General features: G+C 42.5%; 1 protein-coding gene and 1 pseudogene across 1 annotated transcript; one reads left to right on the top strand and one right to left on the bottom strand.

Moving 5' to 3' along the window:
• The first annotated feature begins 1,291 nt into the window (after positions 1-1,291).
• Positions 1,292-3,298, top strand: LOC136504840 (LIM domain-containing protein WLIM1-like). The gene is made up of 5 exons (XM_066499867.1): positions 1,292-1,708; positions 1,835-1,931; positions 2,014-2,057; positions 2,513-2,596; positions 2,871-3,298. Exons 1-5 carry the CDS (start codon positions 1,568-1,570, stop codon positions 3,087-3,089), a joined length of 585 nt encoding a protein of 194 aa, XP_066355964.1. The 5' UTR covers positions 1,292-1,567; the 3' UTR covers positions 3,090-3,298.
• Positions 3,299-7,917: 4,619 nt separating this feature from the next.
• LOC136503878 (F-box protein At3g12350-like) lies at positions 7,918-11,068 on the bottom strand (annotated as a pseudogene).
• Positions 11,069-12,155: the final 1,087 nt, after the last annotated feature.

The raw sequence follows: 12,155 nt of genomic DNA, 5'->3' as shown, positions 1-12,155 counted from the left end.
TGCAATATATAAAACATCCCATAGTCCCTAAGCGAAAATAAAAAGTAAAAAAATAAATAAAAAATCTTCTGTTTGACCTAACTAGGACATCTGTTCTCAACATTAGCAGTGAGATTTTGTCCTGTGCTGAGCTTGCCGACACTCTAAGGAAACAACCGACAAATTCATGAAGCCAGATTACAAGGCTGGGTTCCGTAGCTTTAGAAAAGATGAGATGTCACTAAATCCTGCACCCACAGTATTTAGCGGGTCATGACAGAAATAAAATCTTTTTACATGCGATAAATATTCACAAATTGCTGACACTTTTTTTTCATGCACTGATCTTGATATCCATAGCTTATGGTCCTCAAGAAGCAAAGGATTGGAAGATGTTAGTTCTATACATATTGTACATATATATAAAATGAGTAAAACACTAAGGCCGTGCTTAGAAATCCATGAATTTTGTTTTTTTTCTTTGTGCATGAGTTTTTAACTATGAAAAACATATATTGGCCCTGTTCACTTTGCTGAAAAGCCATGATTAAAAGTACTGTTCGCTGATTTATTATAAGAGAAAAACACTATTTATTTGCTGAAATAGTACGACTCATGAGACAAGCGAACAGGCCATCGACTACACAACTGATTATCAAAGAATGACTGTTCCATATTTTCTCCTCCGACTTTGGGTAGAAGCAACCCCTCTTGACTGACAGAAAAAGAGCAAAAAGAGAAATGCAGTTTTGGTTTCACACTTTCACTGCACTAGAAGCAACCAGAGGCTGTGAAGACACAAGGCTGCTGCAGGCACATAAATATCTGGTTCACTGCACATGCTGTGGCATCATGGTATGGCCGTACGGCAGCATGTTCCAATCAATCAAGCAGAGCAGAGATCCCCAGAACCGGTTCCACTCGAGGAGGAAAGCAAGGCTCGTCAAGATAGCCATCTGGTTTTCACTTTCACACACGGAGTACTACCCTACTCCACCTCGCCTCTAGAGTAGAATCCAAAGATGCAAACCAAGCTGCCATCTGGTTTTCACTTTCACACACCTGCACTGCATTCTCCTGCTCTGAAAACATGAGACACGTCACACATCTCTCGTTCTCTCCCTCTCTAGTAGCTCTCTTCTCTCTCTCTCTCTCTCTCTCTCTCTCTCTCTCTAATAATTGTCGCAAACTGTTTTCTACCTCCCTTTTTTGTCGAGCCTGATTTTGCTTCGCCACTCCGCAAATTTCCATAACCACCACACCACAACATTTCCTCCTCCCCCATCCCCATTCATGCAGGACCGACCCCCCCACCACCTCGTATGCTCTCTCTCTCCTCAGTCCGTGCCTGACACCCCCAACATTCCCTGCCCCCTAGCTGTGTCCTGCCTAGCGGTATCAATAATACCTGCTGCAGCTCACCACCACCAACCACGCCACACCAGAGTTCCCAGCTCCCATATAACCATCGATCAGCAGCAACTCAAGGCTGGCTGGGGGAGTTTGGAGTGCGGCTACACCATAGTATACCTCTAGCAGCCTCGCCACAGTAGGCAGAGTGTGTCGTTGCAGAGGGGGGAAGAGGGCCATGGCGACCTCCTTCCAAGGGACGACCACCAAGTGCACCGCCTGCGACAAGACGGTGTACCTCGTCGACAAGCTCACCGCCGACAACCGCATCTACCACAAGGCCTGCTTCCGCTGCCACCACTGCAAGGGCACCCTCAAGGTAGCCACAACCTGCTTGGATGCTTCAGTTGATCGATCTGTAAAGCGGACTTATCGAGTGAGACGATGTGATTAGGCGGTGAAAGTTTACCAGCATTGATTTGTCTGAGGATGTTCTCTGCTGCAGCTTGCCAACTACAACTCCTTCGAGGGAGTGCTCTACTGCAGGCCTCACTTCGACCAGCTGTTCAAGAGGACCGGGAGTTTGGACAAGAGCTTCGAAGGTATGATCATTTTCCCCCTTCCCTTTTGCAATACAACATAGATCCAGTGGATCTTGCGTGTCCTCACCTGCAAATGCTTCAGGAACTCCAAAGGTTGTCAAGCCAGAAAGAAACGTTGGGAATGAGGTATGCAACAACTAAGGATTCATGTCGATGTTTTTTTATCAGTACCTACAAAGTTGCATTTTCACTTTCAGTCCAGACTGGCACAGGAAAAAAAAATACATTCAATCATTCACGCACAAACGACTCATAAAGCATGGTGTCAGATGCATGGATTTTGAATACACAACAATCCCAATGGTTTGAGAGAAAGAGACAGTGAGATAAATAGCCATTCAAAGCCTTAGTGTGATGCTTAGATCACAACAGAGTTTAATCTAGTCCAATAAAAAGATCAGATATTTAGCAGATCACATGAAAAATATTGATAAAACCTTGATCTTAATGAGGCTGATGACTAGATCAGTGTTGTATGGTTTTAATGTTTCATATCATCCAGTTGGCACTATTCATCTTTTGTTCTTTATTTATCAACAACTGGCGCTAGATGATGCTCATCATGATTGCATATTTGGCAGAATGCTATTAAAGTCTCAAGCGCCTTTGCTGGCACCAGAGAGAAATGTGTTGGATGCAGCAAGACGGTCTATCCAATTGAGAGGGTAAGATTCTATGTTCAACTATCTCAATCATTTGTCGGTAGTTTGAGTCTTCTTCGCTTGACAACCTGTCATTGAGTTCTCATTCAAGAATCACATACCCAAATAAAAATATTATATCCATGAAGACAGCAATTGCTACATTTCCAAGTTGAAAGTTCAATTATTGACATTTTTGCCTAAAGATAAGAAAAAGGTGGCATGTATACTATACCTTTTGGGAGTTAATTTGCATGATATCAGTATGCTGATTGCAACGCACCGATTAAGCATCCAGGTTACTGTCAACAACACTATGTATCACAAGAGCTGCTTCAAGTGCTGCCATGGAGGATGTACCATCAGCCCTTCTAACTACATTGCGCACGAAGGGAAGCTCTACTGCAAGCACCACCACATTCAGCTGATCAAAGAGAAGGGAAACTTCAGCCAGCTTGAGAATGATCACGAGAAGACGTCACAGGCTGGGTCACTGGAGGATGAAGAAGAGTATTAATCACTGAGCACAACCACAGATGAATAATTAATCTTCTTGCATTTGCTTAGGGCACTATATATTTCTGTGGCATGGTTCGATTTCAATTTTACCGATGGAGGTCATGTGCGTTCAGAGAACAATGATATTATTGTCTTGTATCTGCATGTAAACCTTGTTATCTTTGAGTCAAATACTCTACCTGGTTTCACCAGTTTCATTGATCAGAAGATACCTCTGCACCAAGAAGACACAGAACTGTAAGCTCTTGGTCCATCTTTTGTTTAAGATGATATTTGGCTAAGGATGCATAACAATAGAAAAATAACGAATCCAAACAAAAAAAAAAGGAAAAACACAAACTACAAACAATCTAGACCCTGTTTGGAACGCGGGAACTTCTCCATGTTGCTACATTTTTCATGTGAAATTAAACTCATCCCCTGTAAAGGTCCCTAACCATTCAATGAAAATATCAGTAAACTGGCTGCTGGCACCTAACAACAGGACAAGGTACAGATACAAAACGAATTAACTATCAGTACCAAATAGAGCATACAAGCTGTAAAGCAAATATTATTTTATGCCGGAAGGTAGAGAAAGAGCTTTCGTGCAGGTGTAAAGCAAGTCAACAAGTCCATTATGACAATTCAGAGCGTTGCATAATACCACATCACATACAGTACTCAACAAGTAAACCTTTTGTGTTTAATTACCTCATTGAACTCAAACTTGCCATAGCCATCGATTTGTATTGTTTCTGATGATATAACAATTTTTTTTCTCGAACACGCAAGAGAGCTGCGTATCATTATATTAAGAAGGAAAAAGAGGGGCTTAGAAACCCCTTGCAACACCAAACACACCCCAACACACTTCACAAGGCACAAACCATCTCTCTCTAGACAAAGACCTGACCCTTGACCACTAGTAGGAGCAGAACTCACCCATTGGCGGGCTCTAGAGCAAGGAGATGGGAAACTCCTCGAGCTCCGGCCAGACTCCAGAGGTGTAGTTCGTCCTTACTGCAGCTAAAATCCTATTAAGACTAGGCTGAATCCCATCAAACACACATCTGTTACGGTGGTTCTAAATAGACCATGCTCCTAGAATGATGAGAGAATTCAGACCCTTTCTTGCCTGACCATCGATTCCACTGTTCGTGCCTGCCCACCAGTCATCAAAGGAGATGTCTTCGGGCTGGGGAGAAAGGTCCCGCAGGCCGATCCTCTGAAGAATATTGAACCACACTTGGCGGGAGAATACACATGATACTAGCAGGTGGTTAATTGTTTCTTCAGCCTGATCACACAGCGGGCAACGTTCAGGGTGAGGCAGCCCCCTTTTGGCAAGGCGGTCTGACCGTCCAACACCTATTATGCGCCACCAGCCACATGAAAAACTTGCATTTTCCCGGTGCCCAACTCTTCCAAATTTTTTCCCATGGCCTAAACTGTACAGCACCATTGAAGAACCCCTCATATGCTGATTTTGCTGAATAAGAACCTGAGGCAGAAAATTGCCAAACATGAGAGTCATCAACATCAGGTTGCAATACCACCTCTAAAAGGATATCCCACAGCCTGAAATATTCTGCCAAAACTGCCACTGTAGTAGCCCCCCTAATATCTCGAACCCATCTCAACTCTGTCATTGCTTCAAAACTGTTCTCTTCCTTGCTCTGTTAGGCACTGAACCATAGAGGTTAGGCACAAGTTGAGCTAAGCTCTGACCATGCAACCATCGGTCAGTCCAGAACAGAGCGTTCCTGCCATTGCCAACTTTCGAAATTATGGCCACCGCAAAGAAAGCCTTTACTGAGGGGTGGACTTGAATCGTGAAGGCCGCCCATGGTCGATCAGGTTCAGTTTTTTGCAGCCACAACCATCACATCCAGAGAGCCCATCCTAGCTGCTGCAAACTAGAAATCCCAAGTCCTCCAAGTTCAGGTGGCCGGGTAACCTTAGGCCAAGCCACCAGACAATGGCCACCCCTTCCATCCTTTCTTCCTCTCCAAAGAAAAGCTCTCCTGATTTTATCAATGGCCTTGAGAACCCAAGGGGGAAGATCCATTGCCATAGCCAAATATACCAGCATTGGATGTCAATACAAACTGAACCAATACTTTCCTTCCTGCCCTAGTAAGTAGGTCTGCTTTCCAACCAGAGAGCTGGTCTGCAATTCGATCAATTATTGGCTGGAGCTGCTGCTTAGTTGGTTTGCGCAAAGCCAAGGGAACTCCTAGATATTTGCAGGGAAAATCAGATAACTGGCACGGGAGATATTCTTGTATAGTGGTGTTGTCCTCTGCGGAGCACTGTATGGGGAAGACATTACTCTTCTGCACATTTGTTCTCGACCCGGAGGCGTCCCCAAAAATCTGGAGGATATCCAAAGTGATACCAATGTCACTAGCTGAAGGCCGTAAGAAAATCACCACAAGAGAAAACATGCACAAATTGATTCCATATCAGGGAGTCAAAAGGGGGTACACCTTCGTTCAATCCTACCAATTCTGCCCCAAAATCTGATTGCCAGCCCAAAATACTCAAGGTGATTCTGGATCCCAAAGAGGTTAGACCTGTCCCAAAAAAAAGTGTGAGAGGATTTTCTAAGAGATGATGGATCATGACAGTCAGTGCCCAGCTGCTGAGATCCCCAGGCACCAGCTTGAATATGCTGACAGATTTTCTTCACTAGCTGTCCCTTTGAGCAACTAACATGACAATTTCCCACCCATCAACCATTTTGTTTGTTTTCTTGCAAGCAGGACAGTAACAATTAATGTGACGGCCATAATTGGACCACACATCAAAGTTGGAAATAATAATGGCAACAAAGTGATACAGTATGTTCTGGGACAATCATAACTACTAGTACTAATGTACAAAATGCATGAAGAATGATACAGTACAGTGAAATATGCAACTAGATACCAGTGAAAAAGAAAAGGAAGACTGTGTAATGTGAAAGCCAGTCAAAATTTATATTGAGAAGACGTAATTTAACACAATGCATTATTTAGAGTACCATCATACCACTCTGTAACCAAAAGATTTCAGGAATATTTAAATCAGTAACCCCAAAGGAACAGATATAAGGCCTTGACCCTTGATTAGACATTGTTATGCCCACAAATCTAGAAACAGATAAAGGAATTTGGCTCTTGGCTCTTCATTAGATCATTGTGGATCGAGCACACAAATGATTAAACCTGTATGATGTATGCACTTGACTTAAGCTGTTCTTAACTGTATAAAATACTATCGTTGCTTAATCAATTGTTCCCAGATGAGTTTTTCAATTTATACAGGAGTATGGAAGTACCCCGTTCTACCCGTAAAGTAGCAATCACGACAAAGAATGGTCTTACTTTGGTCAACTAAGATGTAGAACTGGTTATAAGCAGAAGTCACTGTCTTCAGGCTAACATTAGGCTGCCACAAGATTGTAGAAAATAGCTTTGGTAATCAGATCTCCATCTAATAATGCAGAAAAAGGCCTTATTAGAAAGACAGAACTTGACCAATGGCATCAGCTTACAAAGTATACAATACATTAAAACCTAAACAGGTAAAATTACCACAGTACCACCCAATGATGCATTACATTGGGTTCTAAGTTACAACTTTTTATCAGGGAACCCAAATTACAGACCTAAGTAATTTGAAGATCAGACAACACATTGCTGGGAAATTTAACAGCAAAAAACCTCAGTAATGGTTACACAGAAATAGATGCTGTTCAGGTAGCGTAAATTGATCGAGCAACTTACTAAACTTTCATGAGCACAAATTGAAGCATAGGACACAAGTGAACCAAGAACCAACCTCCTACACTTCATGGGCATAAACATGCATTTCTGGAATCCAGGATACAGCTGAACCCACCTTGCAAGTTTGTGGGTCCCTGCAAAATTGTACTCTTTGGAGAACGTAACTAACTATAATGAAACAATTATTTTACGGAGACAACATACAATAGCCTGTCACATGGGTGTAATTATGCTGAAATAATGCTACGGAACTAGTAGACTAGAAGTACTATTGTAGTATCATTACTAGTACTGCCCAAGTTAGCAAAATTATTTACATAAGGCTATACAAACTTTTAAACAGAACAAAGAGACAGCTGTAACTTTTCTACTCATACAGAATGACATCAGTAAATGACAACTGAACAAGCTTCCTATGATGGACAAGGACATATGACAAGTTGGAAAGTAAAAAAAACAGCTCTATATTACTAGATTGTTAAGTTGGCTGCAAGGACATAAGAACGTACCAGCCCTCATGAGGAAGTAACAGTAGCAATTTATTGGAATTCAATGAACAAATAGTAATATACATCGGCATTCTATCAACAAGTACATGCCCAAAGGAACCAAGGTTTGGTTTACAAGGGTATTCTAGCAACAGTTACGTGCCAGAAGGGACCTATGTTCAGTGACCTTATCATCAATAGTACAACAATCGTAGGCAACATGCCTCAAGCGAACTATTGAATTTTCCTAAAAGTACTGTACAAGGGGCTCGCTGGCAAAAATTATGTGCCAGCAAGATCCAGATCTATGTTAAGTATCAAGAATACAACCAGCTGAGGAGACATGCCTCAGATCTATAATTGAATTACTGCCAACAAATCCAAAACCGAAGGTTCCATCCTCATATAGCCAAATCCTTCCCTCACGCTCCTCCCATCATCTAAGGGAGTCGAGAGATGAGGATCAACCACATCATAACTGGAATTGATGCACAATATCCTTGAGATAACCCTGTTCTCAGTGCCAGCATGGTTGGAAGTAACACCTTGGATATGATCGCGGTTGGTATAATTATCCAGCTCTTGCTCAGAGAATGGTGGTTCAAGAAATGTAGTATCTGTCGTCCAAAAGACAGGAGAGTAGCCAGAATTTTGGCTCTGTGTATCCCTAAATCGTCGACAAGTTACTCCACCAATGTTATCATAGGTGACGAGGTAAAATTCCAGAGTCATATCCTCGCATATACCTGTTTGCGAATATGGAAGTTAACGTATTGTGCATGGCAAAGCTCAACTATTAAAAAAGGTATAAAGCATACAACCAAGTACATAGTAATCCTCCAATTAAAAAAATGGTAACATCACTCTGTGTGTTGTGTGCATGCCAAATGATCAATTATACAACAGGAAAATAATTTTTTGAAGAAACAGAAAAATGAATATTAAAAATCTTAATTGTGGGCATTCATCATTGATGAGATAAAATTCATAATATTTCAATGAAAATGTACAAACTTTTTTGAATCTCACATCTAGAAAATCACAATTGCTGCACGGTTACACGAATTAGCTTGTACTTTTCAAACCCTAAAAATGGCATTTTCTTTCTCCAAATCAGAGGTAAGATGCAAAATGCTAAACAAGATGGCATTAACTGCGAAATGTTGTAGGATTTCGAGGATTGTGATTAGCTAAACCACAACTAATTCACCCTAATAATGTGCAGCTACAGGCACAGCTATTTCTGTTCAGCCTCCCACAATGGTTTTCTCATAAAAAAATATAGTTGATAACAACATACCGATATTGGAATCTGGAAAAGTTAACTGACAATGCCCCAGCTTGTAATAACAAAATAATCCAGAAAACCGTGATTATTTGGACACATACAAATAGCATTTTGCATCTAACCACCATAGAGTAGTTTCTGTGTCTAGAAATGTTTTGGGATGATTGAATGAGATTTCCCAAAGCTTCTGAAGTATCAAGATCCGATGAAACTAAAACAAATCTTAGGGTTGTTTTGGGTACCCATTTGCATGCAATTCAGCACTAGCATGCTTCCTGCTGACATCAGTTCAGTGCTTTAGTCACAGTAAGGCTACAGCACTAGTGCATTACAGTTCATGGCTCTTAATCAACAATGCCATAAAACTATGAGAATCAAGTTGCACAAGGGACTATGCAATGGAAGGCACCAAACCATGAAAGATACAGCTTTGCTTGTTGACAAAGAAAACTTGCCATTTGATTAACCCAATTGCGACATGGACTGGTAGTTCTGATAACAGTTAAGGGTTCAAGGTCTACATAAACACCAGCAGGAAAATTATGTCAGAGAAAATACAACCCATAAGGCAGTATATAAATGCGCCATAAAGACTAAAAGGCCAAAGCTAGCAACTATACCAATAGCCAACTCTAAAGAAGCAGCTTCATGTTCTCCTAAATAATATTCAATTGATTCCAACTAAAACAATCATCCCTGAAAATTCTAGATGTAGTTCACCGTAGCAAGCACACAACTTTAAACATGTCACACTAATGCATGGTAAGGACTAAGCATATGTGCTGAATGTGCAAAATTTCAACCTGAGTGAACATCTCTGGCTCCATAAAACTATGCTATGAGCATGTAATTCCTCTGTGATAGCAAGTGAATATGAACTCAAACAAATGCATACAGTTTTCAGTTCAATCTCCAACAATGGTTCTAGTAGTGTGTGACAACCAATGTGAACCAAAATCCTCAAAAAGGAGAAGCTGTCAACCCGGAAGGCACTTTCCTCTTCAGTATTTACATGATGCAGGGTAGATTTTGATCCTCTATTCGATCTCATCCAAGGGTGTAAGGTTCCCTGAGTGAATGAGGCATCTTCATGGGAATGGGTGCAGTACCAGACATCAAGTTTATGGGTAATTGCACAAACAAGCAATGACGTTCAACAGCCTGTTGCAGCTAAATACGGAAACAATCGAACTTTCCAATTGAAAACAGGACAGTGCTAGGAGATTGTACAACAGCAAAAAGAGTGTGTACAGAAGAAGCACCTTCCACAGCCCCTGCAGCGGCCGTGTCTTCGTCGGCTCAGTGTCCGCAATCCTCACGAAGTGCTCTGCCTCCATCCCGCCTCCTCTCCTCCCTTGCTTGCCCCTCCTCCTCCTACCGGCCCCAGGGCTCCTCCGATTGGCGAAGTGCGCGTACATCTCCTCCGGCGGCGAACCGCTCACCATTTCCACCTCCTCATCTTCACCCGCCGCCGCCTCCACCACAAAGTGGTTGTTCCCGACGAAATTGACGCAGACCGGCACTTCCCCGACGACCGCCACCGTGTCGCCGGACTCGTCGATGGAGAGCGTCACGAAGGGGGACTTGGAGACGCCGACGCCGCCGTCCGCGGAGGGGGCGAGGAGTGACGCCGCGAGCGTGGCGCGCGGGGCCCACTCGAACGCGGCGAGGGACGGGGAGGCGGCGCCAGAGCCCGAGGAGGCGGCGGAGGCGGTGGAGCGATCGGAGGAGCCTGCGAAGCGGCGGCGGGACAGGGGCTAAGCTTGGTTGCAACTCGATGTACTCTGTTTTGCTGCACTCCCTTGTTCTAAAAAAAGTGTGATCATCTAGCGTAAGAGTAAGTCAATTTTTCATAAGTTGAACTAGATTTATAAAAAATAATAATAATATTTATATCTTTAAATAGATTTATTATGAAAATATATTTTTTATTTATCTAATAATATTCATTATGTATTATAAATTTTAATACTCCCTCTCTTCCAATTCTTTTAAATGTCACCGGGGGTGGGGGTGGGTGGGGGGGGGGGGGGGGGGGGGGGGGATTGTTCCCTCACTTATAATTTATTTTCAGAACTTGGTGGTACAGATTACATTTGTTTTGCCCACAAAATTATTGTATCTAAAAAAAGTCAGAACAACTTATAATTTGGAACCGGTATATTATTTTGTTATGTAACTAGATATGACCTATGTAAAATATGCAATAAAAAACTATATATTAAAAAAACTAAAACAACTTATAATTTGAAAATGATGGAGTTTTTTTATATATTTGGTATTAGCACATCTCAACTTCACTGGTATCCTTTTTTCTTGTTTCGGCCTCACGAACAGCTTCACTCGTAAACAACAACACACTTGGGGACCATCTGGAGTTTTGCCCAACGCCAGTGACCACGATGGGCACAAGGAAGTCACCAGGGGCATGCTGGAGCTGCCGGGCCATTCGTCACTGCCAAGGGGTGCACCAGGGGCCACGCCGGGCTAGTCGCCGCCAAGAAGCCCACCTGGGGAGCGCCTCCCCCACACCATGCGAGAAAGAGCAAATAAGGATCCAACAGCCGGTGAACTGATTGGATCCTCTTCTAGGCCTCAAATCTATCTGCTTACTATCGCGCAACGTCAAGGCGACAGGGCCAATCCATGGCGGCGGCCCGTGAGGAGCGACGGACGCAAATAAATGTGAATGGGAGAAAGAGAACAGAGAAGGGAAGAGGAATTAAGGGAGCGTGGAGAGACCCAGTTGTAGTGCCATACTTTTTTGTAATTAGAAGCAGTGGGTACCATAGAACTACGGGCCTGAAGGAGAGCTAGGTGATGGCAACTTCATCCCCTCTATTCCCACTGAGAGCAGTTTACGGGTCCGTTTGGTTAGGTTTTTGGTTTTGGTTTTTGGCCTCAAAGTCAAAAGCCCCATCAAGGGCGGCTTTTTTTCCGGCGGTTTTTCAGAAGTTGCTGCTTTTCTGTAGTACATTTTGAAGCTAGTTTGAACCCTGTTTTTGGCTTTTGGCTTTCTTTTCCTGCTTTACGAATTGGTGAAATAAAAAGCTCTTCCAAAGTTATTTCAAGAAGATAAAGATAGAAGGTCTATTTTATACTTGTTTAACCAAACAGCTTTCAGCTTTTCTACAGCTCCACAACGCCCATAGTAGCTTTTCCACAGCTCACAGCCCACAGCAACTTTTTCCACAGCCACAACCCAACCAAACACACCCTAGGGAACGAAGCTGTGTTTGCAAAAACCATGTTTGGCACAACACAACTTCAAACAACTGATGAAGCTAGTGAAGAAGCTGTGGACAGAGTCTTAATACCTTCCTAAAAAAGGATATCGGTTTTTTTTGGGGTAGGGGTCCATCAAACATGTCATTTATAGCTACAAGTCTAGATAGTATGAAAGCATTTTGAAACATGATAGAGCTCCGCTACATTTTTAGTTGCATTGTGTGTAATGCAATTTTTTTAAAGCTGCTCCAATGATAACTTATGAGCTAGCTTAAAGTATGTGGTTTCATTCCTAATAGAAGAGTGAG

The sequence above is a fragment of the Miscanthus floridulus genome, chromosome 14 (assembly GCF_019320115.1).
Source record: "Miscanthus floridulus cultivar M001 chromosome 14, ASM1932011v1, whole genome shotgun sequence".
Taxonomy (NCBI): Eukaryota; Viridiplantae; Streptophyta; class Magnoliopsida; order Poales; family Poaceae; genus Miscanthus; species Miscanthus floridulus.
This window is presented reverse-complemented; position numbering and strand designations above follow the sequence as displayed.

Bases quoted from the DNA above. Each gene is read 5' to 3' on its own strand.
- LOC136504840 (XM_066499867.1), top strand. From the start codon at position 1,568: ATGGCGACCTCCTTCCAAGGGACGACCACCAAGTGCACCGCCTGCGAC. The intron at 2,058-2,512 runs GTATGCAACAAC...CATATTTGGCAG, and splicing joins AAAGAAACGTTGGGAATGAG to AATGCTATTAAAGTCTCAAG. The intron at 2,597-2,870 runs GTAAGATTCTAT...TTAAGCATCCAG, and splicing joins CGGTCTATCCAATTGAGAGG to GTTACTGTCAACAACACTAT.